The 27,715-nt window shown below is 44.3% G+C and overlaps 1 protein-coding gene across 3 annotated transcripts in view; it reads right to left on the bottom strand.

Moving 5' to 3' along the window:
* Positions 1-9,997: 9,997 nt before the first annotated feature.
* Positions 9,998-27,715, bottom strand: part of SEPTIN11 (septin 11) — a 123,986-nt gene continuing 106,268 nt past the window's right edge. The window contains exons 10-11 of one of the 3 annotated variants that reach the window (XM_054989668.1): positions 21,558-21,618; positions 9,998-10,153 (exon numbers count right to left, since the gene is read on the bottom strand). In XM_054989668.1, coding sequence (XP_054845643.1) covers positions 21,603-21,618 — 16 coding nt within the window. In that variant the 3' untranslated portion in view covers positions 9,998-10,153; positions 21,558-21,602. Of the gene's footprint in view, positions 10,154-11,631; positions 21,619-27,715 lie in introns of those variants that run through there. The other 2 variants (XM_054989669.1, XM_054989666.1) reach the window with 2 other exon arrangements.

A 27,715-nucleotide genomic window follows, 5' to 3' on the forward strand; every position in this document is an offset into this window, starting at 1 on the left:
AGTAGCAAAATCTAAAAGAGTCCAGTAGCACCTTTAAGACTAACCAATTTTATTGTAGCATAAGCTATCGAGAATCACAGTTCTCTTCGTCAGATGCATGGATGGCCAAAAGAAACTGGCCAGTTTCTTTTGGCCCTCCATGCATCTGACGAAGAGAACTGTGATTCTCGATAGCTTATGCTACAATAAAATTGGTTAGTCTTAAAGGTGCTACTGGACTCTTTTTGATCTTGTGCCTTTTGTGTTTATTCCTTCTGCACCATCATTCAGCCTGTCAATCTTTGAGGTCGAAAGATTTGAGCCCCCATCACATGACCTGTTTGAGTGACAGGCCTTAAACAGGCTGTGAACTGAAGGGGGGGTACTTCTTGGAGTGAAAGGTAGCAAGGCAGGAGCAGAACAAACCATATTGCGCAGATGGTCCCAGTTGTGATTTTTGGTCTGTACAAAGTTTTCCTGTTAGCCCCACCCTGGAACGCTCAATATTTAAGTTGTAAGAGGGCTGCTGGCCAAAGAATCTACTATAGGGTAGTGATTCGAATGCTGGACCAGAAGCAGGAGCTCTGGGTTCAAATCCCCACTCTGCCATGAATGTCATGGAGAGACTTTGGGCCGGGCACTGTCTGTGTCCAATCTACCTCACAAGGTAGTTAGAAGAATAAAATGGAAAGGGTGGGGGAGAGCCAAGTTAGCCACACTAAGCTCCTTGAAGGAAGGGCAAGATGAAGCCAGATTGAGGGGCTTGTTCTGTGGCCTATCACAACATCTTGCAACTGCAAGTTCAAATTAAGTGGCTTGTGGCACCTTAAAGACAAACAGATCTATTGTGGCCCAAGCCAGTGTGAATGTATTTACTTCACTTATACCCCAACTTCCAATGGGGATTTAAAGCAGCTTACTTGGTTCTCCTCTCCTTCATGTTATCACAACAATCCTGTAAGGTGGGTTAGGCTGAGAGGGCATGACTGGCCCTAGGCCACGCAGCACATTGCAAGGTTTTTGAATACTGTGTTACCCAGATTCCAGTCCGGCACTCGGACCATCACACCACACTTGGTTAGGGCTTGCGTCACCAGCCAAAGGAAGGTTTATTCTCAGCCGTCTGATGTAGATTATTTGGTCTGTTGTAGTAGACAAGATAAGCCCTAGTCACAACAGCAAGCACTGGTGACAAATTAGCAGAGCAAAGCGAAGAAGCCGGTGTTATCACCAATGTCTCCAGTTCCAACGGTCACAGACTTATCTTCTATACGTCCATGGAAACGTTCCAGTCTGTACCTTGTACGTTTGACGCCACACACACGCTCATTGTTTATCCTTGGCAACTAACAGATCTATTAATCAAAATGGCCAAGTGGAACCTCCATGTTCACAGACTGTATATCTTGACAGACCACATTGTGGGCCCCAGGCAAGATGGTGGCTTTTATGCACTGACTGAGAAGCTCCCTGAGGCCACTGTTGGTGTACAATGCTGGTCCAGGTGGGGGTTTGGTTAGAGACTAAGCCCAAAGAAACAGATTAGGTAACTGGAAAAGATTCAGTGAGCGAGCTCCAAAAATGCATAAATGGGATTTATAAATACATTTTAAACACCTTTTCAGGAGGGAACTTGTCAGATCTCAGAAACTAAGCAGGGCCGGTCCTGGCCTGTACTTGGAGGGAAGGCTGCTGAGGAAGGCTGGGGTTGCTCTACAGTGGACGGCAATGGCAAACCACCTCTGTTCACTCTTGTCTTGAAAACCATATGGGATCACCCTACAGCTGTGCAAACTGAGGGTGCATGGATTTGGGAGCTTGCTCACTCAACCGTTTTTGGTCACCTGGTTTGGTCAAATACAATACAGCAATGGCATTTATCTCCCCCCCTGCACAGGCCCTCTACCATATTCATTTGCAAAAAATGGAGTAGCAAGTAACTTCCGCTGATCCCCCCTTCCACTCAGATCCCCCCCCTTTGCCCCATATGTTCTTCTTGAGGGTTTGTTACTCCCTCTGAACAACATTTCATGGGGTTCAGTGGACTGCAGCCGGAGGGGGAAGGGGGGAAATCCTGCTCTGCAAATACCACAAATAGGGTGGCTACATTTCCAGTGTTTTTAACAGCAGCAGATCTAGCCATGTTAGTCTGCCATGTAGCCATGTTAGTCTGTCTGTAACAATCGAAAAGAGCAAGAGTCCGGTAGCATCTATAAGATTTGAGAGACAGGAAGCTTTATCTGTTGCAATCTACCTGGGCTGAATCGAGACCTAGGCTTCCTGTCTCATTACCAGTGCTGATTTCTCCACCCCCACCACCCCTATCCAATCATGCCTGTTATTGTCATTCATTGGCTTTTATCATTTACCTTCTATTGTCATTTGCCATCTGAAATCACTCCACTCACCAAGTTATAAGGACAGATGGACTCACATTCTAGCTGTATCTGAAGAAGTGAGCTGTGGCTCACGAAAGCTCATACCCTACCACAAATATTAGTTTTATAGGTGCTGCTGGACTCTTGCTCTTTTCTACTGCCCTACTGTGCAACTCAACCTGAAAACCTGAAGCCAGAGCACCTTAACAGAGCACCATGCATTTCCCACAACATCCAGGATTTAAAGCTGTGTAGAGTGGGCTTTCTCCTTTTTTGCTTGACTCTGCCCTTTCATTTGTTTTTATATATCTAAAATCCTATTGAAATGCATCCAACCATCCTGCTCAGCAACGTTTGAAGCAGCCTGCCTCTGACTTGTGGCTCTTCCTCCAGTGATAGTGTGATACTGGGCAGAGTGGGTGGGGAAAATAACACTGGTCAAAGAATTGCTCCAATGCTAATGTGACAAGCAAAAAAGCCTCCGTAACTGGTGGGCTCTGCTGAGACTATACCACCCCTGCCAACATTGCAAACACTGATGAAGGGAAGGCAATATTTTACTCCGTAACATGCATGCACGTGTAGATGTACAAAGTGAAGAAATTGTTTTTAGTACTGGGTGGTGGTGCTGGCATGGAAAAACAGGTGCTGAACAGCAATTACACCCACCAGTCAGTGTGGTCTTTTGGGAGTTGTCTCCCAACAACTCATGCGTGAACAGTCCCGCCGATCTCATCAGGTGTTATTTTTGGAGGTGCTATCAAGCGATGGAAATGCTTTACCCCCCCCCCCCCGTTCCAACCAGACACGTGCACATGTGGTCGAGAAGACAACAGCGTGGATTTCAGCAAGGCTCACATTCCCCCTCCTGAGTAGACAGTGCTTATTTTTTTCCCCCACTCAGGCTTGTCATATGTAGCTCCAGTTGCTTCTACATCCCACAAAGATTTTGCACATACATTTTTAATACTTTCAGGCTTGTCGTGTTGCTTGGGCTGTGCTGATTGACTGCTACTCACAAAGTGCCACTCAACATGGGAACCAATGGGAGGTGGCCGTGCGTTTGGAGCATCTCAAACCTCTTCTGCACCAGAAGTCCTGCTAACTTCACATTTCCACACGGGGAAGAGGGAGAGGATCAACAGCAGATTCTTTCAGCATGACATGCAAACTTGCTCTTTCGTAAACCAGACTTTCACAAAACACATTTTAACCCCCCTCCCTGAATAATATATTCATTGACATAAAAAACACTGCCTTCTACTGCTATTTTTAACATAAAAGAGAAAATAATTTGCACACCTCAATTTATTCATGAAGGCAGAGATGAGCTCAAAGAATCTGGTTCATCATTGACAACTGAAGCAGGTGACGGTTATGCCATAAATGGGTATACTGCCCTGTTGCTGCTACACAGGTGTAAATGTTTTTCTAATCAAGGCACTGGTTTATTATCTGCAAAGCCCTTTGTGGCCTAGGGTACATATCCCTGCAAGACTGAGAGCCAAGCCAGAAGTGAGGAATGACACTTGCCTGGCAAGTGAACAGACTCATGTGTATTCCTCCCTGTTCACTTGCCATTCACTTGCTCTCCACTTCATCAAGTGGAGAGCAAGTGAATGGCAAGTGAACAGGGAGGAATACACGTGAGTCTGTTCACTTGCCAGGCAAGTGTCATTCCTCACTTGTAGCTTGGCTCTCACTCCCCCAATATACTCCCATCTGCCATCTCTGCTCCTTCAATCAAGTCCCTCTTAAGGCTGCAATGTGTAGGCAGATTTGCCCACACCAGAACTCCTACTGGGGTTGATCCCCCAGTACCCTATGCAATGACCATTCGGATAGTGACAGAAGGCTCCCCACAGTACCAGCATCTAGAGGCACTTCCAAGCAGAGCTGCTCATTTAGTTAAAACTTTTCTAGCAGATGAGCTGTTTTTAGGACTGAAACTTGTGTGCAGTGGAATTCTACACGGTGTCGTTTTTGTATATGTTGGTTTTAATTATTCTTTAGTCATATTTTAAATAACATTGTAAATCACTGCAGGTTTTTTTAAAAGGACAATGATGAGGGTTTTTAAATGCCTTAAATAAAGATAGATCAAAGAAATAGAATCAGAGTTGGCGAGGATCTCCAGGGTCATCTAGCCCAACCCCCTGCACAATGCAGGAAATTCACAACTACCTTCCCCACACCCCCAGTGACCCCTGCTCCATGCCCAAAAGATGGCAAAAAAAACCCCCAAACCCTCCAAGGTCCATGCCCAAACTGGCCTGGAGAACATTGCTTCCTGACCCCAAAGAGGCGATCATCATTACCCTGGACGTGTAAGAAAGGCCCACAAGAACTAAGCACTGATGTAACCCTTCCTGCCCTCCCTCTCCCGATCTGCCTAGGTTCACAGAATAAGCATTGCTATCGGACGGCCATTTAGCCTCTGCTTTAAAACCTCCAAATGAACCAAAGATTTGCGTTATTCCACGATAAATTTGCAAGGCCAGTTTATGTTTTATTTGCACACAACACGGACAAAGTCTTACTTGATCAGGAAGAAATCCTTGACAAAGCGACTTGGCTATTGGACAACCAGCCCTTGAGAGGAGCTCTGATAAATGAAACTGCTTTCCCCCTAAACAATCCTTGAAAATGCTGCAGTTTGTCCCCAAAGGGAGTTGTGTGGGCCAGAGAACGTCAAGACCATTTCACACATTACATGCGAGGCAAACCTGGATTGTCACCCAGCGTGCACTTAACAGAGCTGGAACCAATCATTGCTCTTCAATAAATATACTTCTATGTTATGTTTGCTCATGTACAGTTAAAAATATAACGTGTGAATGGGTCCACAGGAATGCCTTACATTGTAGCAGGGCTTTTTTTCTGGGAAAAATGGTGGTGGAACTCAGTGGGTTGCCCTCAGAGAAAATGGTCACATGGCTGGTGGCCCCGCCCCAATCTCCAGACAGAGGGGAATTTAGATTACCATCCGCGCCCTCCTGCAGCATGGAGGGCAATCTAAACTCCCCTCTGTCTGGAGATCAGGGGGCGGGGCCACCAACCATGTGATCATTTTCAAGAGGTTCCGGAACTCCATTCCACTGTGTTCCAGCTGAAAAAAAGCCTTACATTGTAGGAACGCAGCAGTATATTTAAATATTCTGTTAGGCAGAGGATTGGATCCAATGGTAATTTCCTGATGAAAGAAGCAATTTCTGCCAGCAGCACAGCTCTTCATTACCTCCTGTGTTTTTCTGCAACCCAAAATGCTGCTTCTTAAGGACAAGGGACCCCCGCCCCCTCAAAACAGCATGAGGGACAAGTTGGAGATTTGCAACAGAAGGATGGCACTGTTGGGGCCACTTCGAAGGGTGGCCACCTCAACTCCTGCCATCTGGAATCCAACCTCACCTTATTTTTTGAAAATGCATCAAGCAGGCTTTCAGTTTATGTGGCCAACGGCTTAGTAGTACATTGGGGGTGCTCTCATCTCTCTTGCAAGGGTCCCTGCTGGAAAGAGTGTGGTTGGAGTAGGAAAGAAAAAGGAAGGCAGGCCTACCGGGCAGGAAGCTTTGATTTGGGCTCTGCGTTGCAGTTCAAAAAATGTAACTTTGCACGTGGAAGGGTCAAAACCACAAGATGCAGAAACTATGTGATCAGGTCACTCCCACAGTTGGAAATCAAAGGGTGCCCCCATCAGTTTGGGGCTGCAGTAATGGAGGGAGGGGGAGGGAAGGTACTCATGTGGCATCTGTATGTTCTCCACCACACCCCCGGGTCAAATAGCCTATTTAGGAAGTAATTTTTATCAGTGCAGGATAAAAAGGTAGGGTAAAGGCAGCCCCCCTGTGCAAGCACTGAGTCTTTACTGACCCATGGGGGGGACGTTGCATCACGACGTTTTCTTGGCAGACTTTTTGTTACGGGGTGGTTTGCCATTGCCTTCCCCAATCATCAGTGCAGGGAGAAATCATTAATTTCCCTCAGTTTGATTTGTGGTCCCTGTTTCCTGCAAATTAGCAATCAAACATGAGTCTCCCTACATCTGGTTTTGATTTGATCCCAGCTGGCTGTTTGTCACAGCTATCTGTGCATGAGGGTTGCAGTCTCCAGCTGGTGGCTGGAAATCTCCTGGAACTGAAGAAAACGGCTGCTTTGAAGGACGGCCTTTATGGCATTATACCCTGCTGAGGCCCCTTCCTTCCCAAACTCTCCCGTCTCAACCCCCAAATCTCCAGGGATTTCCCAGCCAGGAGTTGGCAAGCCTAATGTGCACCAAGGCTTCGAAGGGCCAAACTACAAGTGATGAATGACACAGGTTGGACACTTGTCAGCTTCCCTCAAGTTTTGGCGGGAAATGTAGGCAGCTTGGAGGAATGTTGGACAAATTACAGTTGAAAAGTCCATTGGACAGCAGTCGGAGAGCCAAGCTGCTAGGCCAGGACGCCTACATTTCCCACCAAAACTTGAGGGAAGCTGACAAGTGTCCAACCTGTGTCAGGCGTCACTTGTAGCTTGGCCCTCACACACCAAACCGTAGCAGTCGCACAGTGGGAGAAGATGCTTGCAGTGCAGCTGAGACCGAGACTCTTAGACCGGGTGTTCTGGTTATTCTGAGACTTCTACCTTCCCCTTACATTACAATACAGCCTGCAGCTGTTTATAATATTCTTCTGAGAACCTGCAGTATGATCACGTGTTACCAAGGCCAAAACCCTCAGGAGTGTGTTCTAAATACCAGTTAAATCCACGGGATTGACAGATTTAACTAAGACTTTGTATCTCACTGCTGCTAATTGGGGCATTCACCTCATTAAAGAAGCCTCAGCCAATTACTCATGTGTGTTTCAATCACTTAATCACTTAAATGGCTAGATATTTGCATATTGAGAGGCAATAATTCTGAAGAACAGAAATACGCTTTTCCTCTGGCTGTAGTTAATACCTGTGTGTGTGTGTGTGTGTTGTAGCATCACAGCAGCAGAAGAGGTCTTCCCTCCTTGATGCAGAGAAGGCCTCTCCTAGGATGGCTGTTGTCCCGTTTTTTTTAACTTCTTGAAAAACAACTACCTTTTCTGTTGGTGGGGGAAAAAACCAGACTGGTGCTTGATTAATCAAGGACACCTTTTAAATCATAAACATCTTTTTAATCAATGAATTTAACATATTAACCAATATTTAATGGGGCTTAGGCAGGGTTTGTCGAATTTTCAATAGATCAGAGTTTGCACCATGAAAAGAAAAAAATCCACATTGTTTTATAAATTACACATTCAAAAGCACATTTATTACGATTCATTCAAGCCCGTTCTCCTGGTCGTTAAGTGCAAAGTAAAGCTTCCTCAGTCGTCCTTTCTCTTCGGAGGTGGTGTCAGAAATTGCACGTATGCTTTTCAAGCCTCTCTGTGCAGCCAAAAGGATCAGAAGTTGAAATTTAAGGGGAGGGGAGTAAAAAAGGAACTTTTCAAGCTCTTGGATTTTACACCCTGAGCAGAACCACAAGTGACAAAAGGCACAGATTGGACACTTGTCAGCTTCCCTCAAGTTTTGATGGGAAATGTAGGCAGCTTGGCGGAATGTTGGACAAGTGACAGTTGAAAAGTCCATTGGACAGCAGTCGGAGAGCCAAGCTGCAAGACCAGGACGCCTACATTTCCCATCAAAACTTGAGGGAAGCTGACAAGTGTCCAATCTGTGCCTTTTGTCACTTGTGGTTCTGCTCCCAGTTCCAGCCAGTGGTTTCTTTTATGCTTGGCATAGAATCATGGAACACTCCAGAGCCCTGTTTTCAAGCACATTCGATTGTTAAGCTAATAGCCAGGGGATAAGTCCGGATTCTGCCCTAGTTCAAAGAGCAGGCTGGAAAAGCCGCAGGACCCTGAGGCCCCACGAACCAACCCTTGTATTTCAGAAACACAATACACAAGAGTACAGCCCTCCACTCCATCGACCGTAGAGCAAAAGCACCAACAGATGACTTTCCCTTCTTTCCTTTATTTCCCATCCGGCTTACATTTAATAAACAGTCCAGCTGAAACTGCAGAGCTAGCCCCTCTCCCAGAAGAAACACTGGGAACGATTTTTCTTAACATCTTTACATCTTTAAATAAAATTTAAGAGTACAGTTAAAAAAAACCTCTGATGTTTGAATTAGATAAACCACTCACCCGAGTGTCAGGATGAATTCCATCATATGTAGTCTAGGCAGGTGTGTCTCTTCTTTGAAGCGTAAGACAAAAGGTGCCACTTTCTTACCAGTATGAAGGAACGGTCCCGTACCAGCTTAATTTCACATAATTTTAGTGGCAACTGTTCCGGATTGTCTCCACCCATAGGAACCTACCTGTGTCCAGTTCTTTTGCTGGGGACATTGATGAGGCATGTGGGCATTTGGGAGGGGACCCTTGGCCATAGTGCTGGCACTCCCCCCACAAAAAGTTCACCGATGTTGCCTGCCAAGGTTCTGCCAGGACGGTTTTATTCCAGAGGGCATTCAGGAATGCAGAATTGAATTTCTGGTGCTGCTAGTTACTCTCTTTTAGAGTATTTCGATACTGAGGACCATGATTCACTGATCTTATTTTGTATCGGTTTTTGTTGCTTGTGTTGTTAAGAGGGGGGAAAGTTGTGTGTGGAATGGTGATGCGGGCCTCAGATTCTAACAGAGCGTATTGAGGCCACGTATAGAACTACAACTTCCAGAGAGCTAGAAACAAATAAAAAACGCTTAAAGTCAGGATACAGCTTGAGATATAGAATATCTCTACACGAAGTGTAGGGAGATGCAATGTTAGCTGGGAAGCGTAGTTTTAAAAGACAGAGCCGGTAGAGATCGCTCCTCAGAGGGTTTGTTACGTTCATCTTTGCCTCCCATAAGGTTCTGTCAATTTTACCTCTCCAGTCTAAAACTGTGTGGAATCACCACCAGAGGGAATGGAAATGGGCTGGAGCTGCCTTCCAGAGCCCGGCTTGGACCTGGAGAGGTTATAATGGGCTGAAATTCCCCTTCTGGCATTTCACAGCCCCTTCACACAGCTCCAGCGTATAGCAAAGCCTGTGCCCTGCTGCTGGCTCTGTCTTTTTAAACTACCTTTCCCGGCTAACATTGTATCTCCCAACACGTGTTCTTCACTTGTCAGATGTCTCGTGTAGAGAAACTCCTAGATGGTCCCTTTCATTAAGTTCAGGTATGTCTGCATGAACCTTTTCTCCTTCTCTTATTTCAACTTAGGGAGTGTGATCACAGGCAGTGGGAATCCTTTTGAGTTCATATGGCTTTCAGAGTAACCATGTTACAGAATCTCTTGGAATCAAACTCAGTGCTAGATTAAAATCTGTGTGGGGGTGTTACGAATCACACAACCACCCTCTGGCTCTTGCATACATATGTCTCTTTCACACACGCAAGCATGCACACACACACACACACACACACGGTTGCAGTCCCCATGCTCCTTGTCCTCACATTGAGTGGCATCATGTGCCTTTTGTATCAAAACGAAAGAAGAAAAACATCCCCAGTGCAAAATCTTGGAAGCTGACTGCCACTTGGACTCTAATGATCCGGGCAGTTAGGAAAAGTCAACTCGGATGCCAGTGGCGGCGAGTGGACAGACACTCGGAAAAGACACGCACGCACCACAGTGAGTCACAGTTTTTAAAAGGACAGAAAGGCAGAAGAATGAGGTAAGTCGACTCCCAGTAGGGGTGTAGCATATCTGCTGCCTCTTCTAACGCGCCGCTAGGAAAGAGGGAAGGAGGAACTTGCCAAGGTGACTGACAGCTACATAAAGAAGAAGCTACGGAAAAGAAAAAAAAGAAAAGAAGGTTCAGAATCCAAAAGAGGAGGAAGAAGAAAAGAAAAAAGCAACAACAGTGTCTTGAACAGTGAGGGGAAAAGTGAAAAGGGATTCCGTATAGTCGGAGCTGACCATCCTCTGTACCTTTCACTGATCAAAATTCTGTATCAAATGAAACCAGCCCCCCAATATATTCTGCAAACTAAATGTTTTTGCATACTATTCCATTGTATTCCATTGTATACCCCACAGGAGGAACGATAAATCATTCTTCTCCCCAGGGATACTCAATCTCTGATCATAGAGTTCCACGATACAGAGTGTTCAGTAGCACCTTTAAGACTAACCAACTTTATTGCAGCATAAGCTTTCGAGAGCCACAGCTCTCTTCATCAGATGCATCTGACGAAGACAGCTGTGGCCCTCAAAAGCTTATGCTACAATAAAGTTGGTTAGTCTTAAAGGTGCTACTGGACTCTGCTATTTTGTTACTGCAGACTAACATGGCTAACTCCTCTGGATCTACGATACAGAGAGTAACAAGAAGGATACAATCGTGAATGCTAACTAAACCACAAATCAGAAATAGAATACAATATTATGTATTTAGTTAGCATTCAAAATTGTATTCTTCTTTGTCAATTCCCGATCATGGCTAGCTTCTTGTAAGACTTGGCCAGCCTCCTCCAGCTACCAAACAAATTTCTGAACAGAAGCTGGAATCTGCAGGGCGCAAAAGTCTACCCCGTCTACCAATTCCCACCAGCCTGTTGTAGTCAGAAATGCCTGGTACAGCCCCGACTATAGCAGAGACAGGACATGCAGAAACATAACCGCAGAGCAATTTGGACCTTGTCAAGATGCTGTTATCTATCTACGAGAGCACAGAGCAGGCATTTACAGTGGTGGCGACTTTTCAAATGCACTGTGGGCAACCCCGGAAAGTAACTGGAAACAACAAATGGATGATGGTGTATACTATGGGGAAAGGAAATATCACATTTCCCCCCTCCTCTTCCTCACACCCCACAAAAAATTAAACGACCAACTGAAAATGAAAGCCACACAAAAACAATGTTGGGGATTTTTTTTTAAAAAAAATGTATTTTTTCCTTCCCACTTCGTGTATTCAGACTCTTGAGAGGCAAACATTCAAGAACATATACAAAAAATCTCCCCACAAGTCTGGCCAAATGCATCAGATTTCCACTGTTGGTGTACTTGCATAAAAGGAAGCTGTTTTGACATGGCAAAAAAAAAGGTAACAAAATTCTAATGGACAGATACATAATGTATATAATGCTATATTAACACTGTTAAGTCGATTACAAAGTCGTTCTGGCATAAAGAAACAGAGGATACTTTCAAAACAGAAAGGAAATAAAAAGAAGCTACACCTAGAAGGCTGTAAGGCAGTCAGCAAACTTCAAAGAAAAAACAAAATCCCACAAAACAGAAGTATACAAACAACGTATTCCTACAGCCATTCACAGTTTTATTTTCAGTTAACTGGGAGCAGGGGGGAACAAAACAGAATCCTTCATGTATATGTTTCAAGACAACACTGTTAGACTCCAGCTAGACAGGAACAGATTTTATATAACTGTCAATGCAACTATATTTTTTAAAACTCCCCTTTCGAAGGGGAGATACAGCAAAAGGAGAGAACAGCAAGTCATAGGCACAACTCAGATGGATAGATATAATGAATGCACACGTGTGTGTGTGCTGTCATCACATTGCAAAGAAAAAAAAAACATTTACAAAAGAAATTCAGACCAGAGTTTGGGACTTAAGAGAATTCAGCCCCAATGAAGACGAACATCTTGCATTAGACCCCAAAGTAAGTGTGTACAATTAACATCCTCTTTCTACTGCCCTACTGGTACAGCTCATCCCCAGAGTTCATCTATCAGGCAAACCTATTGCTCTTTATCATTACTAAATTAGCTGAAGTTGATATATCCTGGGCTTGTGGTTTCTGGGAATCACACCATTTAATAAGTAACCTTTCTGTAGCCCCTAATTGGTGTCTCTTGGTGTTCCTGTGATTCTATGGAATTCTAATCCTCGACACACCCCATAATTCCAGCCTGCATGCTCTGTCCGCACACTCTTCTTTCTGCCTCACTTTAATCACCTCCAATTTTATTTTTAAAGGCTATACCGCCCCTCACTGGCTTTTCCAATATTCTGGCTGAGAATGACAGGAAACATATGAGTGAAGACAGAGAGAAGTGAAAACAGAGGCCTTGGAATCCCAGAAAAGTGCACTCACCCACATCCACCCCACTCAGAACGTTTTCTGTTTTTACTCTTGACCTGATGGAACTGCTCACATTGGACTGTCCGAAGTTTAGACCGCAGCATCCCACATATTAGCACCTGAAGGCTGAGGTGGTTTAAATGCTGCTGTGATGGGATTTAGGAGGAGAGATGGCAGTTTCAACTAAGCACAAGTATTACTGTTGATCAGGGCTTTTTTCCTGGGAAAAGAGGTGGTGGAACTCAATGGGTTGCCCTCGGAGAAATTGGTCACATGGCTGGTGGCCCCGCCCCTGATCTCCAGACAGAAGGGAGTTTAGATCTGAACTCCCCTCTGTCTGGAGATCAGGGGGCGGGGCCACCAGTCATGTGACCATTTTCAAGAGGTTCCGGAACTCCGTTCCCCCGCGTTCCCCCTGAAAAAAAGCCCTGCTGTTGATATTTACTCTGGATTGGGGGAAATCTGAGGTGGCTTCAGATGGTACAATCTCATCAGGCAAACACTCCTAATCTCCATTTGAGGGCTCATCGTGTGGAACTTGTGCTTCCACACAAGGAGCGGGTCACCTGTCATGACACAAGATGCAGCAAAGCTGAATTGCCGTTTCCTTGCTCATCTCCACATTTCTGCACATTGGCGAGCATGTAATAAGGCCGCCCCCTCCACTGTACAGCTGGGCATCTGAAACAGCCAACTCTCCAGATGGCTGCAGGGCCAATGACTTGAAGTGTCCCATCAAGAAAGAAGTGAGTCCAGTGGGCGGAACGCATTGTTACCCTTTAAAGGGAGGATTTTCAACGGCTCACAGCATCTGAGGAACTTTTTATCCATGGTCATTTCCCCATTGGCTCCACAGAAGCGCCGAGCTTTTCAACCCCCCATGCTTCACAAAATACCAATCACATCTGCAAGAAAGGTAAGCTACATCCGTCCCTATGGCAAAGCGACATGAAGCTGTCACTTTGGGAACTGGATTTCGAGGAGGGGGCACTGTCGTGTTCCCAATCTCTTTCTCTCAAAGAAAAAAAAATACTTCAATGCTGTCTCAGAGTTGGGGGGTGTAATTTTGCCTTCTGTTATAACTGTGTGTGAGGGGGACGGAATCTCCAAAGCTGGGACAATTACAAAATTTGGATTTCAGTTTCGCTGAATGTGTTCATCCAAAAAAACAGCGGGATGAACTTTTGAACCTTGTTTTCCTTCTCCTTTGAAATCAAATATTTTAAACTCCTGCCAATATAAATGAAAGGCGGTTTTCTCCACGATTCAGACCTTCCTGCCTGAAGCCATGAGACCCAGCCAAATTAAAGATTTCGGATCTACATATGGAGCAGTCATTAATACTCTCCTAATTACCTCCAGAGACAGGATACTGAACGGGTTAAATGTTTATCCTGATTTTGGAGGAGGGGGAACCGCCGTTATTGGCCTACCCAATCTCCGACACTCAAAGACAGGTATATTAAAACATATAATAATGTAGGAAAACACAGATAAAACACGTGCAAATACAATGGCTTATACTTCTGAGCTGGGATTTTCTAAAGGGACAGTTAATGTGAACAAGGTGTTTTAGTGCTCAAATACTAACAGTGCAATCCTAAGCCGAGTTACTCCAGTCCAAGTCCATTGATTTCAATGGGCTTAGACTGGAGTAACTCTGCTTTGGATTGCTCTGTAAATATCTTTACTTAATGAAACTTGCTAGGGAATCTGACCGGCAGTGGACTCCTAAACTACTTTACTCCGAAGCAAGTCCTTCAGTGAGACCCGTTACCTACTAATTCCAGAGGGATAGCCCTGTTAAGTGTGTCGTAGCTAAGAGTCTTATGTCACCTTGAAGATGGTTTCTGGTGGGTTGCCGTGCTGGTCTGCAGGAGAAGAGCAAGATCTGAGTCCCGTGGAACTTCAAAGACCAAAGAGATTTCCAGGGTATAAGCTTCTGAGAGTCAAAGCTCCCTTCTGAAGCCAGGGCATATGACAAAGGGAGCTCAGACTCTTGAAAGCGCATAGCCTGGAAATGTTGTTGGTCTTTAAGGTGCTACCGGATTTCAATCTTGCTCCTGTCTCGCTCTTAACAGTTATGCAGTTTATTATGACATCAGCAAGCAGTTTTCAACTTTTTCAAATGGGGTCCACTCCTAAATTTACACGCCTTTTGCCTAACACACCTGCAAAGCCACTCCATGCTATTTTCCCCCCCAACACTATACAAAACAAGCACATATTCTATTTTTCATATTCAGGGTTTGTGAACATGTCAAAATGATCCAGCAAGCAGCTGCGTTTCATGGCCCTTTCACATGTGATGCTGAAGCAAACCCAGATTTGCTGCTGAGCCCCCTTTCCCAGCTCACCCCATTCTTTCCTCTCTCCTTGTCTTGCTATCTACCTGCCGGAGTCACAACCCACTTCTGGGTCCCAACCCTCAGTTTGAGAACCATGGATTTATGGAGCCAGACCCCAGTGAACCTTAGGACCCTGACTCCAAAAAGCTTGAACTGTCTTTCAAAGGGCCACAGGACTGTAGCCTGCTAAAATCTTATATACGCTTAACTAGGAAGTAGCTTCTATTGAACTCAATCGATAAGCCTGCAGATTCAAATCAACTGGACTTATTTTCAAAGAAGGGCATTCGAAATCAGGTTGCTAGCCTGCCACTCCAAGCATGCTTGATGAAGAGTGTTATAAAAGAATGGCCACAATTCAGACAAAGTTGCTTGTGCTTAAGTTCTACTGAAAGCAACCGGTTCCTTTGACATCATTTTAGTTGTGACCTACACGTGCAACTGATCGGGGCCAGCGACTTCAGGATCTGCACTAGCTGAATGCTACCTGGCAGAAACCACCTGAGAATTTCTCTTGTTGCAAAACACACCTTTGGCAAAACAGCCTCGGGTGGGCAGAAGGGTCTTTTGCCACTGTACTTACATGCAAAGCCGAAAGCACATCCAATTAGCTTTGAAGAGGGATATTATTCTGTGCAGAGCCAAGGATTGCTGTGAAGAAAGGCACGGATACAGACAAAGAAAAGAAAAGCAAGTGCAGTTGTAACCAAGCTCAACACGTTGCGGGGGAATTGCTAAAGCAGGGCAAGAACCTGGCTCTGTGGCTATTAAATGAGCTCTCTGATTCAGCCAAGGGGATCCACGTGCGGAAACAGTTTTTTGCATTTTGCTTGCTGCAGGACGCACATCCCTCTGTGGCTGTGGGCTCTGTGCCAAATTTCTTTTCACGGGCTGTATGTTCAAAGGGGGGCCCACAGGAATCTATCTGCATTCTGGTGTGAAATGTGATGCTGCACATCCTTTGAAGAGGGACCGAAGTGGGGCTGGGGCATCAAATTCAATGCTGGCAGCAACATTTTCTTTAAGGGGCTCAGGGTAAGAAGGGATAGAAAGATCTTAATTTGTTCCAAGAATAAATCATCTCAGATTAACATGCTTCATTCTTGGAAGGGGGGGGGGAATATAAAGGAAATGAACAGAAAACATGGGGCACGTTTTGGCAAAGAAAAGAAAATGGCTTCAAAGACTGGTAGCAACAACTCTTGCAGAGCCACTTGGGGTCTATGTGTAGATCTCAGGATTCTCTGTCCCCAGAGAGACAGTCCCCAGGCAACCCTTAAAAAAAACCATCCCAGTTTCTGTTGCAGCTAAACTCCTGGATAAACAGCCCTATTCCCCCTTTCTCAAGTAGAGCACCAGGTGCAAATTCAATCCACACTTTAGAAAGCACAATGTTCAGCTGGACTGACTGAGAACCTTTTTTGCTCCTTGATAAATATCGGGAAGATGTGCAATTTGCTGTAGGAGTTGCTCATTAATTTAGGGTGGGAGGGACAGTGACAGAATCTTCAGTGTGGAAACATTTCCTTCACATTGCAACTGGTCCCCTACAAGTCCTGTCTTCTGTCAATCATAAGCCACACCCACTGTGGATGACATCACAATGAGGTAATGGCTGCTGCACATGACATGGCAATCTTGGGCTGCAACACGGCAGGACAGCCTTTATGGGGGTGGAATCTGTACGACAAAAGACCTTCCCAGAAGCTGTCCATATGTACCCTCCCCACACACAGAGGGGCCACTTCAGCAATCTGTAAGTGATGCATTGGCCATGTTTGGAAGGCTAGAAGAGCCGATCCTCAGGCTAATACTGAGTGATAAGCAGGGTTTTTTTTCAGGGGGAACACAGGGGAACGGAGTTCTGGAACCTCTTGAAAATGGTCACATGGCTGGTGGCCCCGCCCCCTGATCTCCAGAAAGTGGGGAGTTGAGATTGCCCTCCACGCCATTTTCTCTGAGGGCAACCCACTGAGTTCCATCACCTCTTTTCCCAGAAAAAAAGCCCTGGTGATAAGTGTATTGAACGGAAGGGAAACCCTGCAACATTTTGTTTCCTCTTCAACAGCAATCGCTCTAGAAAAGCGTTGTTTCACAGATGGGCTCTTCTGGAGATCTAGGTGCTGTCTTGCTTTTCTGTCAGCTTACTGCAAAACAACTCTGTCTGAGGCCCCTGAACAATCTTCAGATTGTTTCTCAAGAAGCAAATGTTGTTCAGTCAGTCCATGCATCTTGCAATGAACTTATCATGAGTTGTGTCTTTACTAACTGGTAACGTACCATGTTATTATGTCCATAATAGCCACTTGCCTGTAGAAAGTAAAGATGGCCTCCAAAAGGTCAGGTAGAAAGAGTTTTATTTGTAAACTGTACAAGAACTGGATTCTATTTCCCTCAGGCTGTTGATGGCCCTCAAACAATTTACACTGGAACTGATAGGCAGACGGGTTAGTTGTTTCTTTAGTGGGCTAGTCATTTTTGTGGCCTTGTTTTATAAAGTTGTAGCTACTTGGCAAGCTGGTTATTTCAACTGCTTTGCCGAGCACATTCTTCAGCTTCCTGAATCTTAACATGTGGTAAAATTCTTTGTCATTGGTGGGATGGCACAGAAAACCAGCTTAACAAGAAGCTACCTGCTAGCTGTGGCAAGTTAGCATCTGGAGAATGGCTGCCTGTATTTATCTCAAGTCAATGATGAGCGTAAAGATGGGGCCTGAATTGCATAGCATCTTGAGTATCTTCCAGAAGGATTCGAAACTCAGGGGAAGGGGGGGAAAGAAAGTTAACAAATTACGTGAGCACAAAAGTCAATTAAAAATAGAACACACAGAGACATGGCCAGTGCAAGCACACTACACAAATATTCAAGCTTTGGGAAACTTGAACATAAATATTCACAATCAGCTGTAGCGCATGGTGAGGAAACTGGCTCCTCCTACATCAGGCCTAAAGGGCTGAAGGTGAGCTGCTTGCCTGTTGTTTCTTCCATACTCATGTTACAACTTAGCTCATCTCTGACATTTGGGTCTTTTAAGGCTCTGCCTCTCTCAGGGCTGGTCTCAGTATCCCCCCGTCTTCTCTCAAAGATTTTTAAAGATGGTTTGAAGAAATGGAGGAAATGGGACTACCTAGCCAGGAGCTGACGGAAAACTGGCAGTACATCAACGGCAGAGAAAGGAATCTGGAAATCAGAGGCCTTGGCAGAGAAAGGAATCTGGAAATCAGAGGCCTTGGCAGAGAAAGGAATCTGGAAATCAGAGGCCTTCCACCTCTTCGAAGGTATCAGCAAGGAAAAAGGGACAGATGATAGAAAAAAATATACAGAATTTAAAACATTTTAGGCAGTTTCACAGCTCTTAAAAAAAAAAAAAAGATACCTGGAAAAAGTGAGACTTCATTCGTATATATCTGCTGGCGAGCACCATTTGCAAGAAGAAAGGTTAAATATAATGATGAGGAGATAGCTGTCTTCTCATCACTTGACATTGGTTTAACTGCCATGGCTCCCTCTATCGAATGTTGTTGTTGTTATTATTATTCCTTAAGAAACTGGGGAAATGTAGTTTTATCACGGATGCTGGGACTTCTAAACAAGCACATGCCCCCCTCTGCTGAACTACAACTCCTGATACCCCCAAAGGAGGAGGAAGCCTACGTATTTAGACCAATCTAGTGCAGACATGCAATTCAAAAGGTAAAGCGTTCTCAGCGTCAAAGGAAATGCAAGAAATATTCCTGCTTCATTTTAGACGACTGCACCAAATTGGATGACCTGTGAACTGTTGTCACCTTAAATGTACACCAGGCAACCCAGATCTTTCTGCAGCCCACCAAGACTGCCCCAATTCCCACTAGAACCTGCAGATCCCCAATATATCATCTCTACAGTACGCTGACCACCTTCTTGTCAATATTCTTTTTTCTTTTAGATCCTGAGAACCATTACGGAAAAGCAAACCTGGGTTTAAGCAGATGGAGCTGCAGCCAGTTCTGTTTCTAATCCTCCCTTAGGTCTGTTTGTAGATGAAAACTTAAAAACAAAAACTCAGGTGTACACCTAAAAACATAATGTGCGAAGGGGCTCTCAGGCAGAGCTCTGAAACCCTAGCCTGGTAATCCTACAGTCAGTTTATCCCATTTCACAGTCTGAGTGTTGTCATCTGAGTCTCAGCAGAGTGGATGTTTGCAGCAGCAGTTCTGACCCAATCAGAGATTCACCGCAAATCAGTTGTTTGTTTAGTCATGGCTGGACCAAGCCTAGAGGCTGGTACTGATGTTAAAGGGGCACCAAGATTGTGGCTCCACAACACATCACTTTTTGAACTTTGGAATTGAGGAGATGTATGTCCGAGGGGCAATAGTATGGCTACTTCCCCCATCAGTTGTGTGATGTTAAGGATCTTTGGAGTGTCTTATAGGAAATGACAACTGAAAAGTTTAATTTTTACACCAAGCTCAAGCAACCATTTAAGATTGCCAAACGATACTCCCAAGCATTAGGTAAATCGACCCTAAGAGAATAAAATTTAATTTCTCCATTTTAGAATAGGCAGATCACCAGCACTTTAATTGTGGAAAGCCCATTCCAGATATGTCTCCTCTGGAGAACTTGCAACTCCTGTGTCTTCTTTACATCAAAGGGGTTAGGACAGAAAATTGTCCCGTCAGTGTGCAACTCTGGTTTGGAAACATATTGCATTCTGTTAGTCATGTTGCCTTAGGAAAGAAAGCTTGTTAAGAGAGAAATCAAATGCTGGAGGGCAGGCTAAGAAATGCAGGCTACGGCAAGGAGAGAAAGGAAAGCCATCATGCATATGGAAAGCCATGCAAAAACCAATTAAGATACAGAGAAAGACAACAGCAGTGGGGCTTCTATGATCTTACAGACTGCTTCCAGAAGAAACCCGTGACGCGAGTGGAACTTGGTCAGTTCAGAATATAGAACTTTGGTGTCAGGCTGGGAGATCCTTGCTTAAATCTCAGCAAGCCATTTGCTAGCCAGGTGGACCCACAGAATTATTTGCACAGGCGTTATCACAGGATAAAGATTCTGCACTCCAGTTTTCATACAGAAGGAGGCATGTTTTGAGACTTCAGGTGCATCTGCTTGAAGAGGACTCATAACTACCTGGGAGGGGTAGAAGCATGAATGGGGATGCATGTAGAGCCATAGGGGATCCACAAGTATGACGGGAAAGCCACAGGGGGCGTTGGATTACCGCAAAAGATTCTGTGCTGCACTTCATGTGTCAGAGACAGCCTCTGACCAAGCTATGTCTTATATCATGTTAAGAATCAAAATGGCAGCATTAGTCTCAGTAGGGGTGCCTCGTAAAACTTCTGGGCCTCAGCAGTTGTCCACCCTCACTATCCTTGGACCATGTGAGTAGGGAATGTAATAATAATATTTAGAGAGGACAGGTGTTGCACCGGAGACTGCCCCGTCTCTCTTAGAACCTGGAAAGAGCAACAAAATATGCAGTAGTGGCACTTTGATTTTCTTCTCTGTCTGCTGCAGTATAAAAATAAGATTGTGCTTGCTACTTACTGCTTCACTGACTCTTACAGAAACAGGCAGGGTCTTTGGGTCTGGACCTGGTGACCCTAACTAAACTTCTGGTCTGATCCGACTTTTCCTGAAGCTGGCTAAAAAAGTAGACTAAGGTTACATTTGCAGTAGAGGCGATCATGGATACACCTTCAAGAAGATCTTAACAGTTCTTTCCCAGATCTTCCCACTATTTCTGTGTTTTTTTCAGAGAATGGTAGAGAGTACACTATATAGTTAATCATACTCATCTAGTACTGGACAAGTGGGACAATTTGCCTTTGTTCCTACTAGCTACAGAAAATAATTGTAAACTTTTGTTTGGGGGGAAAACAGCTATCCACAGTAAAAAAGAGCAGAATAAACGGTCCTTGGCTAAAATGTGTGAATTATGGATATTTGTGGCTATATCCTTCTATTGCATAAACGGATGGGATGTTTTTCAAGATCAGAGCAGAAAAAACAAACAGAAGTCTTGCAGCACCTTAAAGACGAACAAGTTTTTGTTCAGTACTTTCATGGACTAGAGCCTACTTCGGCTTCTGCTACAATAAAAACTTGCTAGTCCTTAAAGTGCCACAAGCCTCCAGCTTAGCCCTAATCCAGAGAACCCGTAAGGAAGTGCAGTTTTCACCTCTTTCCCCCGCTTAGACAGTACACTGCACAGTAAACTTCTTTTGGATTTCAACAGCAAGGAAATTTTGGCATGTGCTCAATTCTTCCATTAAAAACAGTTGGAAAGGTTTAATTTTGGCTGGACAGAACCTTCACTTTCCAATACATTGTTGGGGAAGCAGGGTAGGTTGAAGCACGGAGCCTGTTAGTCAAAAACAAAATTCAGAAGTTCTACTATGTATGAACAACCATCGCCATGCACCTCATAGGGTCCTCTGGATCATGGCCAATGTGGTAACCGTGAACCCAAGTGTAATGCGTAATAAGATCCAAATTCGCAGTGCAATCCTAAGGAGTTACACCCTTCTAAGCCTATCGACTTCAACGGACTTAGAATGGTGTAATTTTGCTTACAATTGTGCCGTGAATATATTACCATCTAGGTCCAATTCCAGGAGTTCTATCATTGGGTTCTTCTGAGAGACCAAAGACAGGGCCATACCAATGAAATCCAAGGTTAGGTACCCCCTGCTTCCCCACCCCTCCAGTTATTGTTGGGTTAATAAGAATGCTTTGTGTTTAGAAGAAGAAAAAAAATATATAGATAAGATAGCTGAAACACATTACTACAAAAGCAGGTGAATGCAGGAACGTCCATTGACTTGGCAGGCTTTATGTGAAGCTTGAACTGCAAATTAAAAAACAAAAATGAAAACAAAAATGTTAGAAATAACAGCAATTCAAAAAGAAAAAAAAAGAAAAACAATGGGGGAGGAAAGCTGTTCCAGCTTTTTGCCTCTTGGTGGAGATTCATGCAGAAGGACTGTTATGGAACAAGGAGGAATGAAAAAAAAATCATCCCTTTGACATTTAACATCCATGCTACCTCTAATATTGTGCTAAAGCAAGAAACTCAGAGCAACAATACAACGCACAAACCAAAGCTACACTGCATTTTAAAATTCAGGGCTTTGTCCGACAAAACGGGGTAACTTAAATCCATAAATTGGGTGCTTTAATTGGCAAATCTCCACGCATTTCATCAATTTCTGCTCCAGTTAAGAGATGGTCTTTGGAAGCTATCTTGTACCAAATCAGACCTTTGAATCATCTGCCCTGATGTCTGACAGCAGCTTTCTAAGGCTGCAAACAGAGATCATTCCCATCGCTTGTGTTTTGAGATCTTTTTTACTGAGAGACACCAGGGACTGAACCCAAGACTTTTTGCGTGCAAATCAGGTGCTTCACCACTGAACTGAGCCTTAGGTATGCACATGGATCATCTGTGTACGGGCTGCCCCATTCACTCCAACGGAGGGAACAGATGTGGAGGAAAGTGCCATCAAGTCACATCTGACTTATGGCGACCCCTGCTGGGGTTTTCAAGGCAAGAGACTAACAGAGGGGATTTGCATTGCCTGGTATTTGTTGGAGGTCTCCCATCCAATTACTAACCAAGGTTGACCCTGCTTATCTTGTAAGAGCTGATGAGATGGGTCTTGCCTGGGCTACCCAAGTCAGGGCAGAGGGAATAAATATCTACATACAAATAAATGCTCATGTGAATCTACTTCCTCTATTGTAACGAATGCAAAAATTGCTGGAGGCAGCAGTCGGCCAGGCGTGCAGTGAACAGCTTAGGATGTAAACATTTAACTGTGGATTTAGTTAACTGGACAATTACTAGCCTTGCAGAACAGACTTAATTCTTGCCCCACAAATATCTTGCTTAAACAAAGGAATGCGGAGGTCAGAGCAAGGAAACACTAAATATCTCAGCCACGTGAGGGTCTAAGGAAAGGATTATTTAGCAACGCTGACATAGCAAACAAGCTACACACCTCCCAGAATTAATAAGTTACTTATTTTAAATCATGATTATGATTTGGAATGAAACTGAAGACTCGCTTTTTAAAATGTACTCCAAGGAAAAATATATCTCCCTGCAGACAGAAAATGAGCATACCAGGGAGAATACTATCACAGATTCCTTCGTTGTTTTTCTTCCGGTTTTCTACAGGCAGGGAGTTTTTTGCAGAGTGGGAGCGTTCCATACACATAATCCTTGCCTGTACTATGGAAGCATCACGTAAGTCAGTCACTTATCAGCAAACTGGGACATTTCCTCCGGAGACAAGAGAGAACAGAAAAGCCTTTCCAAGGAGCCATCCAGGCTAGACTTCAATGCAAATATGCACTTGCTTGTCCCATTTAAAGCATCTGATAGTGAGACATTAAAAAGACAAATCTGAATATCCATCAGATTCAGAGCAAGGTTCTCTTTTGCATGCAAAGACTGCTCTGAAAGAAGGTAGGAAACAGTATACCATCCTTATGTGGATCGTTGCACATAATGATCATATATAACGTCAGGGATTCCAGAGGTTGCATTTATGAGCTAAGGCTGAGAGCTCTCTTCAACCACAGAAGGGAACAGGCTCTGTGGTCAACAGAGCAGTACTTTCTATCTGCTAAATTTCAGGTTCTGAATGCAGCTCAACCCCGCCCCCCTTCTAGCAATGGACCCCCCCCCCAATCTGGGTTCATCCACAGCTGCCCATAGCCCTAAACCTTCCCTATCAAATGCATTTCATTTCAGGTATGCACTGGAAAGGACTGTCCAATCAGAGTCTCCCAGTACAAGCACATCCAATGAGTCACGCACATATGAATGTGCCCTGACAGTCTGTGGTCAGAAGAATTGTGCCATGTCTGAAGCAGCTCTTAATATGTGGAAATATCAAGTACAAGCATTGTATTTCTTTTGATAACTGCAGCGATGAAGCATAGCTGTATAGGGAGGTGGGACTCCGGAAGTCTGTATGATAACAAACACAGGTGCCAAAAGGCTTTATAAACCTGGGATGGAATAGATACTAAAAAATATATAAACAACATCAGGAACCTCATCTGTCCCCTTTTTATTTTAAGTCTCGCTTCTAGTCTTCGCTGTTGCAGAAAAAAAAAAGCTCAGCATATGTCTTAAGTATATGGTAAAATCATGTGCTTCGTTTGCCAGGCAGAATCCTGATTTTCTAGTATTTGTCTGTGGTAAATTGCTTCTCCTGTTCTCTCCCATTTTTCTCTCTGAAAGCTTTTAGGGAATACATTCATGTTTTTCATTAGGACAGAGAGGCTAGAGTTCCTATTCTGGTGGTTTCAGAACTTACAGCCCAGTCCCTCACTTGAGACTTCAATCCTAAATCCCTCAGGATAAACCTCTGTGCCTAAAGTATTCACCCTCTGTGGCACTATATTTTGGCACTACGGTTATCAACCACTGTTTGGGAAATTCCTGGAGATTTGGAGGTGGAGCTTGGGGAGATCAGCAGCCATGTGGCACCACAGAGTCCACGCTCCAAAACTGCCATTATCGCCAGGATAACTGATCTTTGTGATATGGAGAGAAATTGTAACTCCAGGAGAACTCCGGATTCCCTATGAAGGATAAAGAATACAGCAAAAACACCGAGTAATGGATATTTAAAGTGAAAACACTAGGTTTACTTATACCAACACTTGAATATATATTATATCAATATACATAAACAGGCAGATATGAGATGACAAAATCGTATTACAAAAGATATTCTTTCCACATCATTTTAGAGTCCAATCTTCAATCCTGTGTGGATGGAAGCATGCAGGGGTCATTTTGTAGAAAAAGAGCTGGAGGAACTCATTAGCATAACTCATTAGCACATGCCACGCCCCTTGGCATGAACAGAAGTGTTTCATTAGCATAACTGATTTGCATATGCCACACCCCTAACATCACCCATCTTGGCTGTTTTGGACCCAATCCGGGCCATTCAGGGCTGAAATGGGGCTCCAAATGGCAAAAAGGGGCTGAAAACGGCCAAAAAGGGGCCAAAAATGGTCAGGATTAGGCCGCTGCTGAGCGGGAGAGTGATCCACCACCCGTCAGAGGCCCGATCCGGGCCGTTTTGGCCCCAATCCAGGCTGAAACGGGCCCCAAATGGCCGAGAGTCAGTTGGGCGGGGCCACCTGACATGTGACCTCTTTGGGGAACTGCTGGAACTGCATTCCTGCGCGTTCCCCCTTGAAATGAGCCCTATGCACATTTGGTATTCCATGCGTTTCAACCACTTCATCAGAGTCGTATTCTACAAATCGCTACTTAAAAAAATAATTCTTACATTCACATAAAATTAGGTCATGCTTCCATCCACACAGGATTGAAGACTGGACTCTAAAATGATGTGGAAAGATCAATCTTTTGTAATGCTGTAATTTTGTCATCACATATCCACCTGTATATGTACATTGATGTAATATATATATTCAAGTGCTGGTATAAATAAATCAAGTGTTTTCACTTTAAATATCCATTACATGGTGTTTTTGCTGTATTCTTCAATGCTTGCACTGTGACCCAGCAGTATTGTACTGCTTCCACGTGGAAGATGACAACTCTATTTGGCAGACAAATTTGAAATCCAAAATTGTGTTTATCAAACTTACTACACTAAAAGCTTTGTTACCCAGTACCTGATTGTCCAGAACTCTCTGGTGGGTGACCATGTTGGTCTGCAGTAGAAAAGCAAGACTTGAATCTAGTCCCACCTTAAAGATCAACAAGATTTCCAGAGTATCATTTTTCAAGAGTCAAAGCTCCCTTTCCCCTTGTATCTGATGAAGGGAGCTTTGACTCGTGAAAGCCGGTACCCTGAAAATCGTGTTGGCCTTTAAGCGAATGGATTCGAATCTTGCTCCAGAACTCTCTGTTAACCAGACAGCAAAGCTCCTTTCCATCCGCCACCATAACCCTATGTCTTCGCGCATTCACCTCCCCCATTACCACCTCTCTAGCCAACTAGCTTGATGACTCCAGCCACTGTGGAGATTCTGCACTGCCAGCTGACATCATCTTCACATGCCTTGAGCTGTCAGGAGTCCGATCTGCCAGAAGCCTCCCGGGCAGTGTGTGCGCGTGCATGCGCGCACCCCTGCTGGATAGCACAACTCTGTGGCTTGTGGGGGGAAGGGTCCCACCAAGCATAAAAGCTGGCACTGTAGCATGTCCAACAGGTTGCGGTTTCCTCCAGGTAGGGGGCAGAACAGTGTGCTTGAATATCCAGCACATTTGATTAACTAGCAGCCCCCATTCCCCGTCGGTGCTAGATAACAAAGCTTTTACTCTACCTGTTTTTCTCCCCTCTCTGGCACTCTTGCATGTTCTGATAAGAAATCTAAAATGAAAATCCAAGCTACAAATCAAAGGAGGATGGCTTTTGTCTTGAAACAGAAAAGGCGCTCCCTTGTAATACACACACACGGATCACCCTTCTGCAAACAAAAGCATGTTGCAACCACAGCTGTACTTGATTCCAAGCTCATTCTTGGAATTCTTTCTGTCCCCCTGTGCCAGTGCACAACCCCTTAAGACATAATAGCAGTAACAGAGAAGTGCCTCAGAGCATGCACAGAGTATATTCCTTTCACCAATGAATAATCAACCATCAGCCTGAAGTATCTGGGACTATGGGGAAGGGCATCCCATTGGCACAAAATATGTGAGGCCTGACACACCTCCTTTAGGGTCTGAACATCAGCAGAGAGCTAAATACATCAATCACAATCAATCGAGAAGTTCTTCTGCGCATGTCCTGCTGAAATGAACCAGAGCTAGTCAAGAGCACTGTTGTGTGTTCTGATGCAGTCATTCATATCAATAAGGCTTTCATAGCAGAATGAGATTCTTTCCCATGTGCGTTAACTGGCTCACAATTAGGTGAGATGCAGGATATTTATTACAAGCATTTCAACATTATGAAGCTTCTTTTCTCAAGTCAGACCAGTGTTCTATCCAGCTCTTCCGAGAGCCAAGCTACAAGAGACGACTTACACGAGGAGGACCACGTGAAGGAAGTTGCAATGTTAGCCGGGAAGCTGAGTTTTAAAAGAGATTGGAAGGCTTTGTCAATCTCCCCTCTCTACAGAGCCAAGGAGATCCCTGCTCAGAGAGTTTGTTCATTTCCTCTTTGCCTCCTGAAGGCTCTGCCAGTTTCACCTCCCCTTCTAAGAGGCAAAGAGGAAATAAAACAAACCTTCTGAACAGCATTCTCAAGGGCTCTGTAGAGAGGGGAAATTGACAAAGCCTTCGGATCTCTTTTAAAACTCAGCTTCCCGACTCCCTTCACGTGCTCCTTGTGTAATTCGTCACTTGTAGCTTAGCTCTGAGTGGCAGCATCTCTCTAGGGTCTGAGGCAGAAAAAGTTCTTTCTTAACGCCTGCTACACAAGATCCTTTCTTCCAGGGACTGAGCATAGGTAATGTTCTACCTTTGAGCCACAGGCCCTTCTCCATGCACATGGGCAAAAAGATACACGAAAAAAGGATGCAGTGTAGGTTTGGAATGTGCAATGTTGGAGACCAAGAATGTAATATTTTGATTTACAAACGGAACTGAGTTTGGAGTCAGACCTCCTCAGCTGTATCAAGCAATTGCCATTCTGGGTCTCAAAACCTGAAGCAGTTTTACTGGGAAAAGTGAGAATTTCTCCCATGTAAAGACAACTTCATCAGAAATAGATATCTTTCAAAGAATTCTTCATTATCATTTTTTAAAAAAATATTAACATTGAGGTGTTGATTCTTCTTTCTTTTCCTCAGGGGAGACCAGGGAAGAAGCAAAACCTATTACCATGAACCCTATTTCTCTCTTTTAAAAAAGTTAAGACTTATAAGTTTGTTCACAGCCGAGGTGGTGACAGAGTTAGTCTGTTCTAGCTAAAACATTTATCAGTCTTGTGGCACGTTAA

Source organism: Eublepharis macularius, chromosome 10 (genome assembly GCF_028583425.1).
Source record: "Eublepharis macularius isolate TG4126 chromosome 10, MPM_Emac_v1.0, whole genome shotgun sequence".
Taxonomy (NCBI): domain Eukaryota; kingdom Metazoa; phylum Chordata; class Lepidosauria; order Squamata; family Eublepharidae; genus Eublepharis; species Eublepharis macularius.